Source organism: Lissotriton helveticus, chromosome 3_1, assembly GCF_964261635.1.
Source record: "Lissotriton helveticus chromosome 3_1, aLisHel1.1, whole genome shotgun sequence".
NCBI lineage: Eukaryota > Metazoa > Chordata > Amphibia > Caudata > Salamandridae > Lissotriton > Lissotriton helveticus.
In genome coordinates, this window is record NC_136061.1 from 488,281,035 (window position 1) to 488,307,040 (window position 26,006).

Below are 26,006 nucleotides of genomic sequence, written 5' to 3' on the forward strand. Positions count from 1 at the left end.
TTTAAATTAAAATTCTCTCTCTAGCTACTGGCTGGCTTCACTGTGAGTGACTGTATTCTTCTCTTTCACAAGGACAATATCTGCACGCAAAGTAGGTTTGTTCAGTGCCAGGAGCTACTGTGCCAATGTGTGGTTTTTGAGACCAAAAATATTTTTGCTTTTGCCAATGTTTGTTATAATAGTGAGGTCCTCGCAGCTCCCACAACAAAAAAGTTTCGCCAAACAAGACACGCATTGACAATCAAAAGGCTGACCTCTAACGTCATTGGCTTTGCCAATGCTTCTATATTTTCATGTTTTCTAGAATTTTGTTGCAACTGGTTACACTGATTTTCCATTATGAATACTTTTGGGAAATACTAGCATGCATCAACACATTTTGCTAAATGATGCTTCAAAGAAATGGTACCTAAAGTTTTACAGTAGCTTAGCATTAATAACACCACAGCCAAACTGGCAGCCTACGCAGACGACTTACTGATAACAACGGAAGATCCCTCTAACTCCATACCTGCTTTCTTGCACACCATAGACATGTACGCTACCCACTCAGGATATAAACTAAACAGAGATAAATCAGAATGTATGCCACTGAACATATACACGACCAAAGAGGTATTAGGTAACTCAGGGTTAGCATGGCAACCGGGATTCATCAAATATCTAGGAATCCAATTCGGGAAAATCTAAGAACAAAATGAGAAAACTACCCTAGAAAAGATCAAAGGGCTACTGGAAAACTGGTCGCCCAAGTTCATCACCTGGTGGGGCAGAATAGGCACAGTTAAAATGATGATCACCCCCATTGTAAACTACCATGCAAGTATGCTTCCCCTAGCACTCACAGACAACTTCCATAGAAAAATAGATTAAATGCTAAACAAATTCATCTGGCGAGACAAAAAACCAAGAATAGGCCTCCCGAAATTGAGGCTAGAAAAAAAACTAGGTGGCCTCAATTTGGCGGACCTGAGAACCTTCCACACAGCCTTTATAGCCAGATAAGGGATGCACTGGGTACTCCAGAAAATCAAATACAAGGGAGGACCCCTCGATATAATAACATGGAAACAACTAGGATTCTCGCACCCAGCACAGCTAAAAGAGGGGGGAGTGCCCCACACTTTCAACAGCCTGAAGAAAAGGTACGCCCTCCCAGAAATAGAGCTATACAATTTCCTAGCTATCAAAACTGCCATCACTAAATCGAAACTAACCAAGCAGGCACCCTCAATCTTGCAATTCATGGAAAACATAAATAAGACGGGACACCGGGTATCTCACCTGTACAAACTCCTCCGCCCGGTCTCCTCCAATCTCAACACCAAGAACACTATCTACTGGGAAACGCAGATAGGCTCCAAACTCACAGAACAAGAATTACACACCATGTGAGCGGCCCCAAAAAAAAACATGATATCACCGGTGCTAGCCCAGACAAATTCTGGCTGCTGCACCAAGCGTACTGGACACCAGCTCGTCTTGCGTCGATAGGGCTGAGAGAAAACGACCGCTGCTGGAATTGTGGCAAAGAGAAGGGTGACCTTGCTCACCTCATCTTCCACTGCAGCAAGGGCAGCAAATTCTGGGGAAAGGTGTTCGACTTTACTAACAAAGCCCTAGGCTGCACTTTGAAACAAGAATTTGCAACTATAACCACAGCACGGGAAACATCCTTTACAACGCAACTTTTACCACGCAGTGCTTTTACATCGCAACTTTTACAACGCAAACCATTACAGCGCATTGCGCTGGGGGGCGCTTTAGGATAGGGAATAGATTTAATTTACTATCCAACACCTTCCCTACTATCCACGGGGACTGGAGTTGGAATAGTAAATTAAACTATTCACTATCCAGCACCCCAAAGCGCTATGCGTTGTAATGGTATGCATTGTAAAAACTGCGATGTAAAAGCATGCGTTGTAATGTCATACATCCCCACAGCACACATCACTACAGACATAACCACACAACAAGACAGAAACCTTCTAAACTTCCTCCTGACGAGTGCAACAAAAACAGTGCTGGCCAAATTGAAAGATACCACCAAGGCCACTTTCAAAGGGTGGCTGAACTGGGTGACGTACCTAAGAGGGGCGGACAACACTGCACTGAGACACACACCCTGGAGAAAGCCCAATAGAGAGATGTGGTCAACCTTAGACAAATTCCTAAATCCGTATAAACCGCCATAAACAGGTCACTGACGCTAAACCAGCGTGAAACACCCTCAAAGGCCGACGGTCAATCACCAACCATCAGCCAAACGCTTATGTGTTATATGTTATGTTATATGTTAAAACTGGTAAAATGGTCGAAAGACAATCGACCAACACGCTCAATGTTAAATGTTCGCAAGCCTACCGGGAGATAAAGCGAGTACCGTTTAAACCAAAACGCCCGTTCAAACTCGAACAATCGAACAACTGTCGCGACACAAAAGAAATAAATGCCCGAGCGTGTCGTTCAGCGAAAACTGCTAACTGTTATAAGCAAAGAATCATCAATCTTGCATTCAAGCTTTTGCATATATTTGCATCTAATCAGAGAGCATCCTAGAAGCATTATACGTAGCCTTATATTGTTAAGCTTTGCAAACGTGATTACACATTTTTATACTGGAACCACGGTCAGTAGTGCAGTCTGAACTTACAACATTTCCTTAGAGCGCTTACCCCAATAATAAAGGCTTTGTATTAATGAACCAGTAATGCAAGTTTGAAAAGCATTCACATATGGACACGAATACGACCTTAACTGCAGACAGTGCCCTTCCCTGATCCATAATATTTTAGTGTAATCTGGCAGCCAAAGGATCTGTGCAGCAGAGTGGTGGGCCTACTTGTCCCTAAGACAAAATAAACATGAAAACTTCTTGTCCTTGACCCCAAACAATATGTCTTGGGAGTCGGGCTATAGTAATTCCACATATCTGTTAACTCATTAGCATCATAACTTGGTTTTATACTAGCTCACGTGGTGAACAAAATGCATGAAGATAAATCATTGTTACAATGACGTGCAAGTGAATGCAAATGTGAGAAAGTGCGATGAGATGGAATTATACATTTCCAGAGTTCAATTAGTTTCTCAAACATATTCTATATATTTCATGTAATATGACAAAGCAAAAGCAACTTGCATTTACTGCAATGTGGGAAAACCTAAGGTGCATGGGTATGTTATGTATGAAAAATGATACTTACCGGTAACAATCAGTTTGAAGCCTATAGGTATTATAGATTCACATGTTTTGCTCACTTCTGTCATCATGTGTTGGGCTGGGGAGGGGGACGTGGCCAAGCTGTCAAACAAGATGTCCGTGTAGCTCTGCAGCTCTGCCTATCTCCCCACAATCCTAGCCATACACATGGCTACAAACACAAACACCATCAGAGCGGCGGAGCAGATGCAGTAACGGACTGTGGCACTGGTGAAGCAGAGGATGGGTGCACAAACATAGACGCGCCGCTATCTGCCCCAGAGGAGAGGCGGGCCCACGCCAGTCTGGGGCGAGGACCCTACGGTGCTAGGAGATGTTTGGGAGGAGGCCCTACTCCTGGCTCGAGCGATACCGAACCAGCTGCGGCGGTTTGGGCCGGTTGCAGCTTCCGGACCCGGCCATTCGTGGATGCTGGGCGCTGGGGGAGAGGCGTGGAGGGTGCGCGTCGCCATCATCAGCAGGCCCAGGAGGGGTTGAAGAAAACCAGTGGTCGCAGTGGCGTGGAGAAGTCAAGCCGGCCCGGAAGAGCGCTGCGCCCCAGCAAGACCCCGTTCCAGGTAAGGCTGGCCCACTCCATCCCTGGAGGCCCCGTGGCGACAGGGGCCACAGGTAAGCCCCGCCCAGCTCTGGGTAGGCGTCTCCTGTCATTCTCCGTACTTTCCCCTTCTACTCCTCAGCCTCTCCCCTGAAGCTGCCCAATCATTAATGAAATACCAGCCTGCGCAGGAGGGGACATTAAAACAACCACAACACTGGGCCTGTAGAACACCGCAAAGCCAACAGCCATTTATCCACTCTCTCGCTTGCACCCCGCTCGCCAAAGGCGGCGGAGAAACAGGCAGCCTGGTGGGGGAGGTGGCTGCTCTGGTGCGGGCCACGCACTTGGGACCTGATGCAACAACAAATTATGGGACGCCCACTGGAGTGATTGTGGTGAACTTGGACTGGTCTCTCTGATCAGCTGGATGGCACATTTAATGCTTGGTGCCCCCCACCCCCACCCTAGAGCAGTTCACAGCTCGCAGGGGGCACCCCAGGACTGGCGCTTTCTCTGCCTGTACCTGATGGCCGAGAACCACTCCTGGAATAACTCCCAGTGGCAAACCACAGGCATGAAAAACATGGGGCCCATGCTCCATCCTGCTTAGAACAAAGCCACAATTTCTTCCAGTGTGAGGACATGGTCCGTGGCGACCCAAAGCAGCGTTGGCTGACTTTTGATAAAGCGTGCTGGGGAGGCACCTGGTCCCGAAATGGTAGAGTAAGGAAGCCTGCCGGACACCAACACAGCGGCTCCGGTCGGGGCGGAGGCCCTTATGGTGGAGCTTACAGCCGGCTTCAAGGCCCTGGACACTCCTTTTGACGCATTAGCCACATGCCTAGATTCAATGGGGGCACACCTAGACAGGCATGAGGGACGGCTTGACAGAGCAGAAAGAAGGATTTCGGACTTGGAGGACAGATCAGCCCAGACGACCAAAAGACAGGAACGCATGGAAAAAGTCCTGAAAACCAGTTGCAATGAAAAACGAGGATTTGGAAGCCCGGGGTAGACGCAAATTCATCCGTGTTCTGGGTATTCTGGAACACAAAACACAGGCTGGCTTGATGGATTTGTGGAGCAACTACTGACCGATCTGTTTGGCAGAGAATCCTTCACACCCACGTTTGTGGTTGAGAGGGCTCATCGCACATTGGGACCGCGCCCTGGCTGCCCCCGCGCCTGCTAATCGCCTGGCTGCTAAACTTCCGGGACAGAGATACAGCACTGCGCCTGGTGAGAGAAAAGGGCTCCCTCAGCTTGCAAGGGTCATCGATCATCGACTTCACAGAAATGGTCCAGGATGCTCGCCAAAAACACACTGGAGTCAAAGCTACGCTTCGCAACTTGGGCCTTAAATGCGGGATGCTATACCCAGCATGCCTGTGGCTGGAAATTAATGGCAGGTCCCTTTTTTTTTTTTAAAACCCCAATAGCAGTGCAGGAATTTTGTCAAACCTTTTCCGGGGCGCAATGGTCAGGCCAAACTACTTCTCTTGAACAATCGTCTCCCGACTCTAACTCTGACGCCAGTGTGGACGTTTTTTCTGCACCCTAAACACTTTGCCCCTGCCCAGCGGCCCCACCATAGTTGTGTACTACACTGGATTACAAAACAGGCATGTTCTCTCATAGGCTGATTAAGACTAATGACCAAGTACGTGGCATGTAGCATTGTTTATTAGCTTTTTTCAACTCACAGGGTATGGAATTTTCCCATAGCAATGGGAACGGGAACGGGGATGGGGGTGGGTGAATCTGGTGAACATTCGGTTTTAGATTCTGTTAGGAATGCCCATCTCATATTCCTTAGCGCAGCGATGATTGTACATAACAGGGTCCACCCCTTTGCAGATATTACACTATTGATCTGGAACACACGTGGGTTGAGCAACATGCGCAAGGGCAAGCAGGTACTGCACTATTTACAGAGGTACCAAGTGGACATTGCCTTTTTACAAGAAACACATCAGTCCCCCACATCGCCTAAAACCATGGCTGCCGCATGTGTTCCACATCGGTACTTAGTGGGTTATAGCACGTACGCCAGAGGGGTCCCTACACTGCTTCACAAGTGTGTACCATTCCAGATAACAGCGGTGCGGGCAGATACAGAGGGGCGTTACCGGCTAGTGAAGGGTTGCTTATTAGAATACACCATACTTCTACTTAATGTATACGCCCCAAACACTGACAACCCAGAGTTTTGCATGGACTTACTGGAGGCAGACCATGTCTGCATGGGGGTGACCTTAACCTACTGCTTGATCCCCAACATGAGTCATGACAGAGCAGCCAACACTCCTGGTGCCAAACTATGATCCAGATGCTTATTAGCTGAAGGGAAACATATCCCTTAACAGATGCTTGGCGACATCAACATCCCACACAGGCAGCCGATACACATTACTCAGCACAACATGACACCTGGACTTGCCACAATTATTGGCTACTTGCACCCAGCCGGAAACAGTGGTTTGACTCCATGCAACACTTGCCGTGAACCTTGTCCGATCACTCACTGGTCATCTTGCAGTTCTGTAGCCCCAGGGCGGCTGGAGTGGCAGTGGAGATTTCCAGGGACGGCCCCCCAGGATGAACTGTTTCGATTCAAACTACGACCAGCAACAGTGGAATATTTTGAGCTTAATAAAGGGACAGTGAAATCCTGGGCTACATTGTGGGAAGGCTTTAAGTCTTACATAAGAGGGGTCTGTATATCTAAGCAGGCGAAAATACTCAAAGACCTACGTCACATGCTATTTCAGTTAGAAACACAACTTTTGGAGGCAGACCAGGACCAAACATCGCAGGACCAAGCATCTTGTCTACAGCGTTGAGCCGCGCTACTGGCTGAATTTCATGAGGCGGTGGAAAGTGAAGTGCATTATTTGGGAAATAATGCTGTAAACCGACGATACGAGAAAGGAGAAATGCCGGGTCGCACACTCGAATAATTGCTGCAACCCCTGGGGGACTGTCTTATATATCTACTCTCCAGCGTCCAGACGGCACTTACATTCCTGATACCCTCGGCATTCAAGACAAAGTACTTACCTATTACACTGACCTGTACACATCATGGGTAGCAGCATATGCAGCAGACAGCAGCCGTTATCTAGATGAAGTAGTCATGGTGTGACTCAGCTCGGCACACCAACAATTCCTTGAAGAGCCCTTTATGAAGATGGAAATAATCCTGGCAATAGACGCCATGGATGGGGCAAAAGCACCTGGCCTTGATGGATTCTCAGGTTGCTTTTACAAGGCATATAAGCATCTACTAGCCCAGTATCTCTTAGAGATCTATCAGGAAGTGTTGGAGAACGGCGCCTCCTACCCACTCTCCATGAAGCAGTGATAATACTTCTGCCCAAACCTGGAAAAGACCAGTTGCAATGCGATTCTTATCGGCCGCTTTCTTTGTTAAACTTCGACAATAAAATATTGGCCAAAATGCTAGCTACCACGCTTTCTCTTGAACTAGACCAGATAATATCCCCATCCTAATCCAGATTTGTCCCACACAAATCCACTGCCATGAACCTGAGAACACTCTTTGCAGACCTCCATAGATTTCAGCCTCTGTCCCGGCTGCAGTGGCATCGCTGGATGCTGAAAAAGCATTTGATTTATTGGGGTGGCCATTCCTGTAGGCCACGCTGGGCCGAATGGGGATCCCGCTGGGATTCACTTCCCTTATAAATTATTAAATGCAAACCCCACAGCGCACATTTGTTTAAATGAATGCTGTCATCATCTTTCTCTCCTACATGGAGAACACGGCAGGGGTGCCCGCTATCTCCCCAACTGTTTGTAATAGCATTAGACCCCCTGGTGCGTCACTTACAGGAGCGAAGCATTCACAGAGGGCTGCAGTTGAAAACTTGCCCGCTCCTAATCACACCTTATGCAGGTGATATTATTCTCTTTGTGCGGCGAGAATCTGGGACCTCTGCTTAGAGAAATAATTTGATACGGTGCCTTTTCAGGGATGCACATAAACTGGGGAAAATCTGAAATATTCCCCCGACATCGGCCCCCTGCAGTAAGGATGCTAAATTTCAACGTGTGTTGTATGAAGAATCCCTCAAATACTTGGGGATATTTATCGATAGGTAATCAGACCAAAAAATAAGGCTCATCTATGAACCACCGCTGGAAAAACTGTCTGGTCGGATTGAGAGTTGCTTGAGGCTGCCTCCAACTATGGCAGACCGTATAGCTATTGTTAAAATGGTAGTTGTGCCACAATGTCTGTAGCTGTTTCACAATATTCCAAACCCGGTGACCAACAGGCTTTTTGCAGAACTGTCATCGCGATTTACATGGGGTGGAAAACTCTAAAGGAACAGCTGGGACACTTTGACACTACTGTACGAGCGTGGGGGCTATGGGGTCCCAATTTTTCACATATACCATCTGGTAGCTCAGTGCAGCTTCGCTAGACATTGGAATCATCCAGATGCCAGGATACCATACCCCAAATCGAAGGCAGACCTCACAGACCCCATCATACTGGCTGCATTGCTGCCGGCAGGACTGCTACGCGGCTCGCATGATATCCAGATGGTCTCCACGGCCAGCTGCGCTTGGAAAAGACTGATTCGGGCAACAGGGGCCATTTATTGTACTCACCTGCTCTTCTCCAGGCTATGAATACTTAGCTGCTCATCACACAGGAGGACAATGTAAAGCGCACCCTATCCAGATACTCCTGAAACACTATTGGAGACCTGTTCCTTGAGACCCCTTGCAGCCATCGCACGCCAACACAACCTCAATATCATCTCCTACGCCGACGACACCCAACTGATCCTCTCCCTCACCAGAGACCCCGCCACCGCAAGAACTAGCCTACACGAAGGGATGAAAGACGTCGCCGAGTGGATGAAGAACAGCCGCCTGAAACTGAACTCAGACAAGACGGAAGTCCTCATCCTGGGACCATTACCCTCCGCCTGGGACGACTCCTGGTGGCCCCCGGCCCTAGGCAGCGCACCCAAGCCAACAGACCACGCACGCAACCTGGGCTTCAAACTGGACTCCTCCCTCTCGATGACCAGACAAGTCAACGCCGTCTCCTCATCATGCTTCAACACCCTACGCATGCTCCGCAAGATCTTCCGATGGATCCCGACCGAAACCAGGAAGACGGTCACTCAGGCCCTCGTCACAAGCCGACTGGACTACGGAAACACCCTCTACGCCGGAACCACAGCCAAGCTACAGAAAAGACTCCAACGCATCCAGAACGCCTCCGCCCGACTCATCCTGGACATCCCCCGACGCAGGCACATCTCCGGCCACCTGAGGGATCTGGACTGGCTCCCCGTCAGCAAGAGAATCACGTTCAGACTCCTCACCCACGCACACAAGTCCCTCCTCGACCTGGGCCCCAAGTACCTCAACGACCGCTTGACCTTCTACACGCCCACCCGCCAGCTACGTTTGACAAGCCTCGCCCCCGTACCACGCATCCGAAGAGCCACCGCCGGAGGAAGATCCTTCTCCTTCCTGGCGGCCAAGACATGGAACTCCCTCCCCACCCACCTTCGGCTGACCCAGGACCATCTCGCCTTCAGGAGACAACTCAAGACCTGGCTGTTCGAGCAATAGCAGACCCCCACTCCCCCAAGCGCGTTGAGACCCTCCGGGTGAGTAGTGCGCTGTACAAATGCTATGATTGATTGATTGATTGATTGATTGACAGGCACGTTTTTTCTCAGACAAACTATACACACTTTCAAGATGCTCCCTTGATGGACCAATTTGTTTTACGGCGGCTGCAGGGGGCGGTTGTGGCCCGGATCCCGAGCTACCCTCTTGAGCTGGACGATTTTTCACCCTTGACATTACTTATCACTGACACGGGTGGTGATCACCTGATATCTAAGCTGTACAAATCATGCATAGACCTGCTCCCTGAGATGCAGGGGTGCGCACTGCGTGGGAATGTGACCTCGGTCACTAATTGTCTGACTTTCAATAGAAGCACCGCTGTATGCAGACAAGCAGGGTTTCACTTATTCATTGTCATAAGTTGCTACATTTTACGTTTTTATGGCATGCATACATTACACCAACTTAAGTGCACTGGATCCATCCCCACACATGTCCCAAATGTCAATCTACATCTGTTGACTATGACATAGACTAGTGAAAAACTGGCTAAGTACTGGAGAACCATATTTGTGGTATTGTAAGGCATGACTCAACTTGCGGCTTACATCTGCTCCAGTACATGCGCTACTGTGGTTCGTACATGACGTACCGAAAACTGCACGCTGCTTCGTGGCCACATCGCTTATGCTCGCTAAAAGGGAAGTGGCTATACACTGGAGAAACAGGAACCCACCGGGGAAAAAGGCATGGCTTAACAGCCTAATACATTACAACACTGATAGTGAACTTTACGCACATTTACAACCGGCAACATCTAGGCCACTAGACATATGGCAGCCACTACGCACAAACCTACTTTAACTACAGGAATCAACTTACTCACAACCTGAACAATAATGCATGACCGCAGAGTCCAAAACGGTTGGGTACAGACATAGCGCTCACTGCTGAGTAGAAGGCAACCTGTTTGGGCCCTAGGGGATTTGGCCACACACGCTATATAATAGAACCTGCTGCGGCTTATTTTTTTTAAAGCAATGTTATTGTTTTCAAAATAAACAACACCAGCAAATCAGCATTGAACATTGAATATGGCAGATCACAGAAAAATACAATTGCCTTCCATGATTTCAGACCTTCTAAGGTATAAATAGATCTGTAAATTAAACCTACTGCATGACTATCCCACTGCTGCGGCTTTTTATGTACCAATATATGTAACTAGGGACGGGATGTAACGACCTACATGTGACCACTGTAGGATGAGTATGTACGGTGCGTTACTTTCTAAAATAGAAAATAAAGTTTTTTTTTTAAGTGTTAGGCTGGGTACAGTACAACTTGTTTTTCTTTGAAGAAGCTCTGTCAGTTTCAATGTAAAGTCTGATACCTCCTCCTGAAACCCACAGTGCACCAGGCCACAGGCTCCATCTTAGATTGTGTTTTCCCACTTTGGGTAAGTGTAAATGTGGAGATGCCGAGCAATCAAACACCTGTGAACTTACAAGTACGTAGCAACCAAATTTAATTTGCATTAGCATACATCAGGGAGGCGAATAGGGAGTATGTGAACCTACAGTACTACAGGCTGTAAAGCAATTGTTACAAACAAGTGACATTTTCCATTTGCAGCACGTGTAGCTGAAGATCATGTGCTTTGCACAAACTGAAAAGTATTTCCCCTTCATAAAGTAGTGTCTTGTGGGCAGTAACGGAAGGCATGTGAAAAATATCGTGTCCCACTTGTGCTTCCAAGCATGCTTGAAGATCTACGTAGTAATAAATATTTGACAAAATAATGATTGACCAAGTGTCATCTGCTGAGGGAATATTGCCTGGAAAAGGTATGATGGGTATAGTGGACCGTCGGCATAGAGGGCAATGTGCGCTTAGTTTTAGAACAGCTCATTTGAATGCACCTGATAATCTACCTTGCTGTACCAGACTTTTAGAAGCAAAAGCAATAACAGCTGTTTAGTTTTCCCACTGGACTATGTTCTGCGAACATGAGAGCACTCAACATCCAGGCCTTCATTACAAGTTGTGCAGAGAGGTCTCGCCCCAGCAACTCCGTCAGCTGTGTCACACCCGCTGATCTCCCAGGAGGAAGTGTTCGAGGCTGCCCAGGCCTCGCTGTTCCTGATCTGGGTCTGTGTTGTGCTGGTGCCCCCCTGTTCTTTGCCCGTCTTCAGGTATTGTGCCCGCTCTGTAGTTTGCCCGTTTTTTTGTTATTGTTGCCTGTTATTCGCTGTGCCCGCTCTTCGTTTTGTGCCTGTTTCTCATTCTGTGCCATTTTCCCCAGCTACTGTCCGGCCCGTTCTAGCCATTGTTGCCGGTTTTGATTTACTGTGTATTTGTACTTTTGATTTACTACCAGTGATCTGTTTTTATTTGCTTTTCTTGACTGTTATTCATTGTTGCCTGTGTGTGACCTGCCCGTTCCTCCCCGCCGCTGCTGCCCCTCCCCCTGACGGTTCCCGCTCCCGCCACCCAGCTACACGTCCTTCCCTCCTCCCCTATTTAATGGCACCGCTTCACAGTCGTGCCGCTGGCATGCCAAAGGCAAGCCCGTCTGCGCCTTTCCGTGACCAGCACCAGGGGCCCTGGATGTCGAACCACCCACTGGTACAACGCAGCCACCCTCCTAGCACTCAATCCCGGAAGAAACAAGAAAGTGCCAGCAGGCCACATCGAACACGACCCATGGCCAGTTCTCCTGCCACAACTGCCGCCACTCCTTCACCACCACCTCGACCGCCAACACTGCCGACGCTCTAAGATGGATCCTCCTCAACATACACTCCATACACGGACACGCCATGGAAATCTGGAACCTCCAGGTCTCACTTTCGCCTTTTTCACGGAAACCTGGACCAACGCATCCTCGGTCCCTGACATAGTCACCGCCATCGCAGACGGGTAAAAGATCCAGAGGAAAGTCCGCCTCAACCACCCGGGAGGAGGCATCGCCATCGTGTACAAAAACTCCACCGTCTTACCACCTCCAGCGACAACTTTCCCGCTGCTGAACACCTGCACTTCCAGGTCCAGACCAGCCCCAACTCCACAATCGACGGCACTCTAGCCTACAGACCCCCCCTGCCCCCAGGGACTCTTCACTAACACCATCCCCGACCACCTCATCGCAACCCTGCCACAACTGCTGCCACTCCTTCACCACCGCCCCGACCGCCAACACCGCGGAAGCACTAAGAGGCATCCTCCTCAACATACACTCCATACATTGACACGCCGTGGAAATCTGTAACTTCCTGGATGCACTCTCGCCAGACGTCTCCTCTTCTTCACGGAAACCTGGACCAAGGCATCCTCGGCCCCTGACATCATCACTGCCATCTCAGACGGGTAAAAGATTCAGAGGAAAGACCGCCTCAAACACCCGGGGGGAGGCATCGCCATTGTGCACAAAAACTCCATCTGCCTTACCACCTCCAGCGACAACTTCCCCGCCGCTGAACACCTGCACTCCCAGGTCCAGACCATCCCCAATTGTTGGCTGGCTGCAAAAGATATTAAAGAAGACTTTCTTTAAGACACTGTGTTTTCTCTGACAGCTTTATATGTATACTGTTTCGAAACATTTGTCCATTGAGACACACATTAGAAAAATTGAGAAGAAATTACTCTCTTGTTGTGTGCAATAGGCATTCTGCTTTATGTTTGTAACGTGTGTTCTGGTGACAGACGGATTTAGGGGGTTATAGGGCTTATCCCCTCGCCTACATGCACCAACACCAAATATTGGTAATTCTTTTTACTTTGCGTTTACAATAGCTGAGCGCCCCTTTCCCTTTACCTTAAAAACCCTTTCTTTTGTTACAGACCAGCCCCAACTCAACATACGGTAGCACCCTCGACTACACCATCACGGACCTCATTTCAACCCTTGCCATCGCCACCGCGGACTACGTACTCCATGGAGACCTGAACTTCCGCCTCGACAACCCCAGCGACCCCAACTCCATCACCCTCCATGATAACCTCGCCAACATCAGACTTAAACAACTTGTCACCACACCGACCCACAAGGCAGGACACACTCTCGACCCCATCTACGCTCGAGGTAGCAGCAATCATTTCAGCCACACCACGCAGCCCCCTTGGACTGACCACCATGGCGTACACTTCCTTGTCAACAAACCCAAGCCACCCAAACCCGCTCTACGCCCTCCGCGAAGGAACTGGAGCAGAGTCACTGAGGAACAACTCAACTCCACCCTTAACAGCAAGGCCCCCACCGCTTAAACCGACGATAACCTCGCGGCCAAGGAATTCCACACCTGGATCACCAACTGCGTAGACAAGCTCGCCACACTATGAATCCCCAACAAGCAAAGCCCCAGGAAAGCCGCTTCGTTCACCATGGATCTCCAAGAAGCCAGACGCACCTGCAGATGCCTGGAAAAGAACTGGAGAAACAGCAAGACACCTGAAAACTACACCACCTACAAGGACGGTATGACTGAATACCATCACTGCATCAGAACCACCAAAAGGACCTTCATCCACATTAAAATCCTCGCCAACTCCAGCAACTCCAAGGAGCTCTTCAGCCTTCTCTAAGAATTCACCAAACCCCACAGCGAAGCCACAGATTATACCCGCTCCCAGGACCTCTGCGACAAAATCAGATCCTACTTCCACCTGAAGATAAAAAACCTTTACGACAATTTCAACTACCTCAAGCGACCTCACAGTCAAGTCCACCCCCAGCCCACCATCTCCGCTGGACACCGATCACAACCAAAGAGACCGTCACGACCATGAAAGGCATCCACTCTGGGGCCTCCATGCACCCCTGCCCAGCTCACATATACCACAAAGTCGCCATCGCACCCGTACTACAACTCACCATCAACGCCACCTTCAAGACCGGATCCTTCCCCAAAGCCTGGACGCGGGCAGAAGTCAGGCCACTGCTCAAGAAGCCCTCAGCGGACCAGATGGACCTCAAGAACTACCGACCAATCTCGCTCCTCCCTTTTGCAGCGAAAGTCACCGAAAAGACCGTTAACACAGAACTGACAAGGTTCATGGAAGACATCGTCATCCTCGACCCCTTACAATCCGGCTTCCGAAGCAACCACAGCACCAAGACCGCCCCACTCGTAGCCACCGACGACATCCGCACCCTCCTCGACTAAGGCCACACCGTAGCCCTGATTATACTCAACCTGTCAGCAGCATTCAACACCGTCTCCCACTGCACACTCGCAGCCTGACTACACGACGGCGGCATTCATTGCGCTGCCCTCGACTGGATCCGATCGTTCCTCGCCAGCAGAAGCCAAAGGATCAGACGGCCTCCCTTCCTCTCCGAACCCACGGAAATCAACTGCGGAGTCCCACATGGATCATCACTCACCCTCACCCTCTTCAACATATACATGGCCCCCCTTGCAGCCATCGCCCGACAACTCGGCCTCAGCATAGTCTTCTTCGCTGACGCCACCCAGCTTATGCTCTCCCTCACCAAGGACCCCACCTCCACCAGAGTCAACTTCCCGGAAGGAATGCAGGACGTCGCAGCCTGGATGAGCAACAGCTGCCTGAAACTCAACTCAGAAGAGACTAAAGTCCTCGTCCTCGAAACCACCCCACCGGCATGGAACGGCACCTAGTGGCCCACCGCTTTCGGCACCTCCCCGACCCCTACAGACCACGACCGGAACCTTAGCATCATTCTCGACTCCTCCCTCTCTATGAACAGACAAGTCAATGCCGTCACCTCTAGCTGTTTCAACACCCTCCGCATCCTCTGCAAGATCTTCAAATGGATCCCCCCCCCCCCCCCCAAGGCAAGGAAGACAGTTACCCACACACTCATCACCAGCAGGCTGAAATACGGAAATGCCCACTTTGCCGGCATCAACAAGTCTCTACTCTGCAAGCTCCAGATGATACAGAACACCGCCGCCAGACTCGTCCTTGGTATCCCTCAACATGAACAAATCAGCCAACACCTACGCAAGCTCCACTGGCTCCCCGTCGAGAAAAGAGTCACTTTCAAGATACTCAACCACGCCTCAAGTTCCTACACAACAACGGACCCCAATGCCTCAACGACAGAGTCACCATCCACGTACTAAAAAGAAACCTCCGTTCTGCCAACCTCCGGCCTCGCCCAAAACCCGCACATCCGCAGAACTAGAACAGGAGGATGATCCTACTCCCACATCGCGGCCAAGACCTGGAACGAGCTCCCGACCAACATCAGACGCCCCCCATCCCTGAAAACCTTCAGGAAGTCTCTGAAGACCTGGCTTTTCGACTGATATGGAACTGCTGATACCCGACACCCACCAGCCCGTTGAGACCCTTACGGGTAAGTAGGGAGCTTATAGTCCCCCAGTGTACGTCCTAAATCCGTTCCATCCAATTTAGGATTGTGATAGTATCTTACCTAGTTTTCCGGGCACATTTTGATCAAACAGAATAAATGAGTTTTACCTGGGGCAGTAAAATCGGGCCCAGATTTACTGGTTGTGGACAAAAATGAAAATGCTAATACAAATAGAAGCTGAAGCTTCTAGAGGCAAAGAATTAGACTCGAGATAACTTCTCCATTTTCCTGATGCATCTATTTTTTGCTTTTCCTTGTCTGGAAGTAGCGTATCTCCCCATGATCTGGATGAGAGCTCTTTTACAGGCAGTATGTCCCACCAAGCAGCTTGGCGGGTTACAACCACAAATGAAGAGAGGGTCCTGTTAAACTAGGTTAAACGTTTTCTCTGCTCGGGGAGTGACCACTCAGCTTTGACGGGGTTCTGGAGGTTTTCAGTGGAACACTTCAGCATACTTTTAAGCATGGGAAGGAACTAATTAATGTGCTCAGTCTTAGAGATGTTACATACATCTAGGTCACTGCTCTTCATATGACCGAGTGGCAACTGGTTGTGTCATCTGGCAGGGAGGCCTTAATAGAAACAACAACAAAAGAACACCAGGGGTATAGGGCAATGGTGACTGCACCTATCATTAATCTAATCTGAGTAATCATAAAATCCGGGTGCTAGGGATCTGAAGCTCAATACCCCTAAGCTTCCAAGGGAACAATCCCACAATTTACAATGAAACACAATGATCCAGCACTCCCCACAAAAAGAGTGAACAACAAATATGTGTAGCAAAAATTTGAATCCGTTCAGCAGGTCTTTTTTTTAAATGTTCTTTATTCTTATTCTTCAAAACAACCGTAGCCAACACGTTTCGTCCAAAAGGACTTCTTCAGGGCGACAAAAATGGTAGTGCGATCTGTACTGGTAAGTTCTCCAATCTTTTTTCACGGTTTTATAGCCTTCTTATAGGGCAGCACCTTATGTATTTCCAAGTATTATCCTCTCTGTATTGTTAGAAGTCTGCACGAGATAGTAGCTCACAACGAATTTTGATATCATATCCAATCCTCCAATATGTATTAAATAAGTAGCCACCTCGATGTATTGTGAAATTCTCCACCCCGTATTCGGGAAGTTCAAGTCGGATACCTACTACCAGTAAAATATGTATGGAGTGAAACCCTCTCAATTAAAGGATTTAGCGCCGACTTCACATGTCGCGTCCTAGTTACCGAAAGCCGTGAGGTCTTAATAGGGTAAGGCACAAAGGATGGATCATCCTCACAATCTATCCAATTGTCGAGCCAATTGTCCTCATATTCATTAGTGGAACCTGGGTCTTGGTACATTGACAATGGGTCGGACAACTGCTCTTGAACAGAGTTGGAATACAAATCATCCAGGCATGGCTGTATCATTTTTCCTCTTTTTAAGAAAGGGGATAAGCCCTCAATTCCTTTGAAGTGACTACCTGAAAATTAAGCTTTCATTTCGTATGTGGAATGTGTGCTGAGGAAGGAGACCACCCAAGAATGTGACCACTGTCAAGCTTGATGAAAATAGTTTCTGGTCCAGGGAGGACCTGGCTTGGAAGTTCGGGTTGTACTGTTCCTGTGGGGAGCAGGGTCAAGACTGATTTGCATATGGATGGTCCAAAACTGGAATGGCATAGAGAGCAAAAGAACAATGGATTTAACCCAGATCTGTGATTGAAAAGTTTCAGCACACCGTGCATCATCTTGTTGCATTGCTATGCTCGCCCAAAGTGGCTACGGTATGCCCAGACGTGTATCCCTTGCTCTCTGTGCCACTGGATTCAAGCTAGCCTGGCTGATATAGGGGCGATACCCTGAAACCGGTCCCAGGATGTTCGTTTCAGGTCCGGGGAGGACCTGACCTGGCAGTTCAGGAGGGACTGTTCCCATGTGCGGGTTCAGATCCAAGACTTATTTGCGTATGGCTGGGTACCAACTGGGCTGGCATGGTGAGCAAAAGAACAATGGATTTAACCCAGATCTGTGAGAGGGGGCAAGTGTTTGAAAAGTTTCAGCAGTCCGTCCACCATCTTGTTGTGATGCACTGGCGAGTGCCAGGCTATTCATACTCTTCATGAGAAGGACCAGGAGGTGAGGGAGTAGAGGGTGCACTCGACCAGATAAATGTATTATTGCACAAAGGGCAGAATCTGAAAGATGTATTCTCCATACCTACCCCCCAAGCAAGTCATTCTCATGCAACCTGGTTAAAGGCTCTTCTGACGCTTCGGGCCAATGGCACCAACTGTGGAACGATAAGCTCAGCACTTTCACTAACAATACCCTGGTTCTCTAGTATCAAAGGATACAAATTTAGTACACATCATAATGGAGCACTGGAAAGCACATCCAAACCAGATGGCAGGGAAAAAAACAATCTAACGGGCATTGTGGGTTTCATGAGTCACCTTCACTATAGATCAGGTAATTTGAAGTAAAACAGGGTTTATCGTTCCGAGCCCATGATTAGATGGCGGAAGTATGGAAAAGCATGAGATCTATAGCTGTACATACTCAAACTAAATGACTACTGGTTAAAATGATCACACAGGACACCAAAAACGTTAATCTCATCACTTTCCAAGCGTTGGGGGCTTGTGTTTTTCCCCTTCATTCTCCATCTGTAGAGGTCACCAGAGCTGCAGGGCAAGTAAAGATCTGAAATGCCATCACTCTCAGTCCAAACAATGAATGGCTGTGCTGTGGACTCATGCAAAATGTGAATGACACTTCATAGCAATGGCTAAATGGGGCTGACCGAAAGGCTCTCTCTAAGTACATTTTATTTCATTAAACTATCCCAGGCAGAAAGCTAAAAACAGAAGGTATTGGATTATGAACCATGAAATAGTCCCTTGGATATGATTTAATGAGAATAGCAAGATGCTATTTCTGTCAACAAATCGGAAATACTGATTGCCAAATAGTTGTTAGCTATTTCTGCACCACATAGATGAACAACAAATACACATTCACAAATAAACACACAAAGTATGCCAACGGATATGGGAATTAAAAGAAATCCTACCGCCCAACGCGACTCTGTCTGATCTGAACATGGCTTTTCCTTCATTGCAGTCACCCTCAAGTTTCTGTCAGTTTCCAGAATCCCGTACATCACTGTTTCTGTTAAGATGATGAAAAAAACAGTTTTAACGTTGGCATTTTGGCAAGTACCTTATTTTGTTATTGTGAAATATACTTCCGGTTGAACAAAATGTTAAGAAGAAATATTTCATTCAGCCTGATGCAAATACCTGCATGTAAAAACTGACTTTCCATCTTGAGACCGGCACTTTATTTGCTGCATTATTTACTGATGTAACTGCTTGTAACTTACAAGAAATGCATGGATGGATCAAGATGATTTCTGAAATTCAGTTTATGGCAATTACTTTATAGCTAGCGCACAATGAGTTAAAAGCATTACACACAAAAACAACAAGTGTTTCATCATAGAATTGCATAAAATATCTTGGAGCACAGAAACATGCTCTGGTGAAATAGAACAGGTTGGTGCCTGTAGCGCTCCCCCCAATCACTCAAATCCTCTTACAACACATTTCTCCAACATGCCAGGGCCTCCACCGGGCATGTTCCCGGTGGGCCGGGGCCAACGGAGGGCGATTTTAACAGCATAGGGCCAGGCCACTGCCTCTGTCATTTTCCCCAGGGCCCAGAACACCGGGATTAATTGCAGCAAATGTAACGGGGAGAGAGGGATGGTGAAAGGGAGAGAGATCATAGACAGTGAAGATAGAGCGAAAGAATGGAAGAATGAGAGCGAATGGATGGAAGAAAAAAGAGATAGAGTAAGGGAGTAGGGCTGGTTTGAGCATTTGTGCCAGGGCTGCTTGTGGTTACCCAGTTCAGCCCTACACAATACACAATCTGCACAATGCATCTTGCAACACCTCCATTTCTTTTTTATGTGAAGTGTTAAAGCAGCTCATTTCCTGCTTTTCTTAACACCTGTCCATCTTCATAAAGCTTGGCAACGGGAATGTATGCATGGAACCTGATCTAACGATTTGTAATGCACCCCGTGGGAAGGATGCCAGTGGCAGCAGCAGCACACGTTTGAAATATAATGTAAGCATCTTGAGCCTGGCCAAGTGACAACAACTTCTGGGTCTCTGTTATTCCAAAGCAGTGCATGAAGATTTCTGCCCCTCTTCATACCTTCGGAAAGGGTCTGGGGAATTATAGGATGGGGAGTGTTCTATCTCTCCGAATCCTATCTACAACTACCCACTCTGTAACTAACTAAATATATAGCCCAATCACCACCTCCTCCCCCACCCACCACTCTCCTCCATTGCAAAGAAGGATGGCATTGCTTAATGGGTTAAATTAGAAAGTGCACTGTGCATTTAGTCCACCATGCCATATTTCGGCTCCCTCGCATAGCCTGGTTCGAGGCTCCCTGCACGGGCCACGCAGGAGTCAGCCACACTTTTTGTGTGCGTGCATCAGTCGCACCAGAGGCATTCAACACTGTTTTTAAGTGGTAGGGCTGTGAAGGGAGGCCCATGCCCTCGTCGGCCCCTCTGGCTCCCCTGCCAGCACCCACATTACAAATGCACAAACGCTTCCAACTGAGCAGCGAGCTCCAATGAACAGCATCTGCCCTTTGTTTGTTGGTTATTTGGTTTAAAATAGTGCTCAAATACCAAAGGGTGTCTTGGCGCTGCCTTGAAAGAAAGGTAAGCTGAAAAATGTAATAGGGACATTTATTGGGTAAAAAGCCATGTTTTAAGAGCTTTCCTAAATTGCAATAGGTTGGTTGATTCTTTGAGGTTGTGGGGGTGAGCGTTGCACAATTTTGCAGTGCAGAGCACAAAGCACTTGCCTCCCCAACGAGATTTCCTGGATTTGGGTACTACCACATTTTTCGCAGTCAAGGATTTGTAAAGATCTGGTGGGAGTGTACCAGGAAAATGTCTGAATTAGGTATTCTGGTCCAATGTTGTGCAAAGCCTAGAAGGAGATGCACAAAGCTTTGAATGCTATTATTTTATTTATCGGTAGCCAATGTAGCTTTTCCAGTGCAGTGGTAGCCGAGTGAAATTTACTTAATCCAACTATGAGATGGGCTGCTGCATTTTTGCAGTGTTTTGAGTTTATGTAGTAGTTTTTGTTTCAAATGAATATATAATCCATTGCAATGATGGCGTTAGATAGTATTAGTGCTGTGACAACAGTTTTTTGTAGATTTTTGGTAATGTAAAGTAATCTGTCCCAAATTAAGTAATTACATACACATGGAATATAGTGGTGTGAACTCACAACATATACACACTGCTCAAGGGTGCCCCTTAGGGCCACAATTTAGAGAAACACAAATAGTGGAGCACCACCAGCAAGTAACCAGTGAAAGAGCTTTATCCATTTGGACCTACGCAGTGCGAGGTGTGGTTAGTGTATGGGACTGAACACGGTCTAAAGAGTCAACTATGGGGTCAAACTGTATGAACTAGGGTTTGAAATAAAACGGGTACCCACACACATACAGAAATCTTCTTAAGGTTGAACATAGAGTCAAGAAAGTAACTTATGACATGTTGGTTATTTATAATATTAATGCCCTGAAGAAGTTTAAGGCGGTGGACAAAAAGTGTTGGTTTTGTTGTTCGCTGTAACGTTTTGGATTTTTGTGATTATCGAACAAGCAAAATAAAGGAGATATGGAACATTCTACATTTTGATTTGAAATCTTCTGCATGGTTAATTGCTGGTGGTACACCACTATTTGTGTTTCTCTACATTCCGGAAGCAGTGGGAGCCGGACTTCCTGTTTGTTTGGTGGGTGTTTTCTTTTTCATGGAACCACGTTTCAAATATTTTTTTCCATCTTGGCCTCAGAGAGGTCCCGCTAGGTCTAGGAAGTCAGGGTTTCCTTGCCCTACCCACTATATTTTTTATTTCAGGACAGGAGACTGACTCCAGGAGTCTAAAAATGTCTCCCCGAGCATCTTTGTTGATATTTGGTGTTCCTTTACCTCTACTCACACCCTCTAAACCCTTAAATTAGTCTTAGCTCCCTTTACCTCTACCCACCAATAAACACAAACATCTCCCTTACCTCCCTTTACCTCTACCCACCTCAAAACACTAAAATTACCCTTACACCCTTTACTTTTACCCAACCCTAAATCCTAAAATTACTCTCACCTCCCTTTACCTCTTCACACCATGGAAACCTTAAATTACCCTAACTCCCTTTACTGCTATCCACCCTAAAGCCTAACATTTCCAACACAGCACTTTAAGAACTGCTTCCTCATTTAGTCTGGATAACGGAAGTAAACGACCTACTGCTTCAGACTATGTCAGCCTGTGGTAGGCCAAACAAGACTGCAGCACAGTCACCATCTTTATCGAACACCCTTGATATTTGTTAGAACTGCGTATCAAATTCAATCTGGAAGAGAGGTAGGGATTAGCATAACTTCTTTAAATGCCTCGTTCATTGGCTAGACACACAATCCATTTTTAGCATGAATGAAGCCGGCACAACTCATACACTGTGGTAAATAGACCTAGGGGAAGTTCCGCACATTGAGAATAAGATACAGTCAATCATTGTGAAGCTAGGACATTTTGATGTAGGCAATATCTGGAACACACTGGTCCCTCAGCAGACCAAATAAATGTGTTATTTATCATGTGAAGTTGTTACAAAAAAAAGCTGAAAGAACTTAGTGTAATTCGGGATTGTGTTTGACTCTCCGTGAACTGTTCTTAAATGCCAAAAAAATTAACAAGTTACATATCTTTGGTAACGCATTCTCTGGTAGAGACAATAGCAAGCTGCAGAATCCCTATCCTTGAATTCCCCAGGCATCAGACTGGATCCGGAAACTTTTGCAAGAGCAGTACCCCTGCGCACCATTGGGTGGCTTGGTTTGGTTCCACGTCGAGTCATCAGCGCCGCAGGCGCCAGATGTGACGTCACAGTCACCTATATAGGCACAACCCAGGCGCGGGGACATCAGTTATTTTTCACGACTTCATACGCCAGGAGCGCAGAGCAATGAAGGGAAATGACGAGTGTGTGTTCAAACGAGGATCCTGAAAAGGGAGCAACCCTATATTTACACATTTGGTTTATGGGTTATATATTTGGATAATTAAGTAGGTTGGCATACATAATAATCTTTTCTGACCTAGAATTGCTTTAGTCAATAGTTTGACTGACTTAGCTATAGACCTTTACCTAACAAGGGAGCAACCCTAGCCCTAGAAATATGTCCGGACTGCAGAGCGGGGAGGCACCGGTGGGTCTGTAAGGAATCTGCAGCTCGATATCGTCACTCCCAGATAATGCCTTACCGAAGGTAAGTAACTTGTTCATCTGATAGAGACTTCTAGCTCCAGATTCCTTACCTTTAAATAGAAACACAAGCAATAACATCCAGGCGGTGGGCTGTGGACAGATTGACTAAACTAAGAATAAGAAGTCCTGTAGGACCGAACAAGCGAAGTGGCCATCCCTATGACCCAACTGTCGAGGCAGTAGTGTTCGGCAAACGTGTGCAGGGATGCTCACAATGCTGCCTAGCAGATGGAACGCCATCAGCTAACGCTGTGGTCGCAGCTTTTCCTCTGGTGCAACGGCCCGGTAAGCCCACAGGAGGCTGCTTTTTAGCCAGGGCGCAGCAGTTCTTTATACAGAGAAAAACCCAGTGTGAAATGGTTTGGTTCTGAACTGCCTGACCCTTTTTAGCTCCTACTTAGCCCACAAAGAGTTGTTCGCCGAGCCAGGCCTCCTTTGTGCAGTCAAGGTAGAACGACAACGCTCTTTTTGGATCGAGACAGTGGAGTCATTCCTAACATTTATTTTTTCTTTCTTTTTTTAGTTCAAAAACACTTTATTAAATATTTTTTAGACATTATGGAAATTTCCATTTGATTAAACGTATTTGTGATTTTTGGAAAAATAATAGATCTGCTTAATATATAGGGTGGGGGAGGAAAGGCTTGGCTGCCTGCGGGTGTTAGAATCGCATTAGTCAAAAGAAACAGAGAAGAAGTCAGCAGGGGACTTGCTAAGCAATATATGGCGGGACACAAGGTTGAAATGAAAACCATTTATTAGCAGCATAAATGGAGTATCACTTTTTTAGCATTCAGGTGGTAGTTCTGGTGCTCACACAAATATAGTGAAGGTGTGTGAAGTGAGGGGTTGGTGACATTTAAAAATACATCACATTGACACCAGTAAACAAAACTCATACCCATAGAAAGAATCTCCCAATCTTACATATGGACAGCGCCATGTTAATTAAAATGCCTGCACTCCCTTGTTATATCTGTATATTACAGAATTTGCCAAATGAAATACCAAGAGGAACCAGCACTATGTTTCGATAGGCATGCCCCTGGATGGAAGTGGCACATGTACACTCTTTATGGAGGTAAAACGAACATCAGAATAACAGTAGCAGCAACACAGGGGTTACTTATGCTGGCAGCAGAGTACAAGGTGTAGTGTCTTGATATTATGCGCACTAGGACCCTTGTGGTTCTGGGTGTACTCTAATTACAAATTACGTGAGCTGCTGGGAGGTATTAAGGTGTTGTTATAATAATTATGAAGCAATGCGTATGATGAGAAATAAAGATGTTTTTTACATAGCTCAGTGTGAGGCGTGTTCATTTGCATGCTTTCGGGCTGTGGAAGACGTTGAATAAGGGGCTTTGGTTGGAAGGAACAACTGACATGCAAGTCCCTCTTAGTGTGAGGCACCATACTATCAGAATTGAGTACGCTAGGGTTATTCAAAGGATAGGATAAAATAGGGATCTCCACTTTGGAAGGAGTGTGGAAAAACACTCACTATAAGGCATGCCATCAATTACATATAGAATTCCATCGCTGACTTGCCAGCAGTTAAATACATACATGTTAGACAGTTCCTGTATCACAGTGTGAAAAAGGACACCACGATCACTGAATAATCGCTAAAGAGTAGACACAGAAATGACAAAAAAGGCAATAACCTTCACATACAGAACTTTAATTCACACCACCCTAAGGAATTATTAACCCTAAAAGAACAGTGGGAAATGAGGGTTGGTGCCCCAAGGAGGGAGCGCTGAGACATCCTGATCTTTAGAGGGATGTGAAGGAGCATTAAAGATGGGCAGGGTGACAGATTGTCCCAAATGGAATGGGGACACTACCTTAGGCAAAAAAGAGGCCCGGTGTGAAGCACCACCTTTTACGGGAATAGCATGAAACATGGAAGCTTGGATGATAAAGCCTGCATCTCACTCACCCTCCTGGCAGATGTTATTACCACTGAAAAGGCTGTTTTGATGGGAAGCAGCCGGAGTGGACAGTTGTGTAGCAGCTTTAAGGGAATAAACATTAGGTAAGTGAGAGCCAGGTTCAGATCTCGGATATGATGAAGAGCGAAGAGGGAAACATATGTACAAGGCTTTTTCAGAAACCTTTTTACAATAGGGGACTTAAATAAAGAGGGTTGGTCAGGCAGCTGCAGTAAGAAAACGGACAGAGCAATAATATCCCCAGAGCCCTGATGGACATGGGGAAGAATAAAGATTAGAATATCAGAAAGAGGGTCAGTAGACTTTTCTGTACAATATTTTTACATTTTTTGCCAGTGACAGGTGTACACTGTTTTGGTGGAGTGCTGCCTGACCACCAAGATAACTGCAAACTTCGGAAGGAAAGTCAAAAGCTATCAACTGTCACTGTTCAATCTCCATGCAAGGAGGCGGAGGGTTGACAGGTTCGGTTGGAGGACCCTCCCCTGCTGCTGCGACAGAAGATCCTCCCAAAGGGGCAGCCTGATTGGAGTATCGATGCTCATTTTTAGAAGCCTGAGATCCCAAACTCTCTGTGCCCAGTCATTCCTGATCTTCTTGAGAACTCTGGGCAGGAGTGGTATGGGTGGAAAGGCAGATAGCAGGCCTGTGCTCCACTCGGGACGAAAAGCGTTGCCGAGAGATAGCCACCTTGAAACTCCAGCGCACAGAACTGCTGATATTGCGTGTTCTCTCCCTAGGCGAACATATCTAACTAAGGCTCTCTCCACTGCTGAAAGTGACCTTGTGCCACCTCTGAGTGGCGACAGCATTCTTGATATACTAGGCATCAATGGTTGAGTTTGTCTTCCCTGGCTTTCAGAGAACCTGCCAGGTGTTGAAGCACCAGGGTTATGCCATGATGTTCCAGCCATGTCCATAGA

The 26,006-nt window shown here is 47.2% G+C and overlaps 1 protein-coding gene across 2 annotated transcripts in view; it reads right to left on the bottom strand.

Annotated features, from left to right (window-relative positions):
• Positions 1-26,006, bottom strand: part of LOC144822631 (uncharacterized) — a 205,935-nt gene that overhangs the window by 103,331 nt on the left and 76,598 nt on the right. For both annotated transcript variants that reach the window (XM_078680372.1, XM_078680371.1), the window contains one exon: positions 18,815-18,912. In XM_078680372.1, coding sequence (XP_078536498.1) covers positions 18,815-18,912 — 98 coding nt within the window. The remainder of the gene's footprint in view (positions 1-18,814; positions 18,913-26,006) is intronic.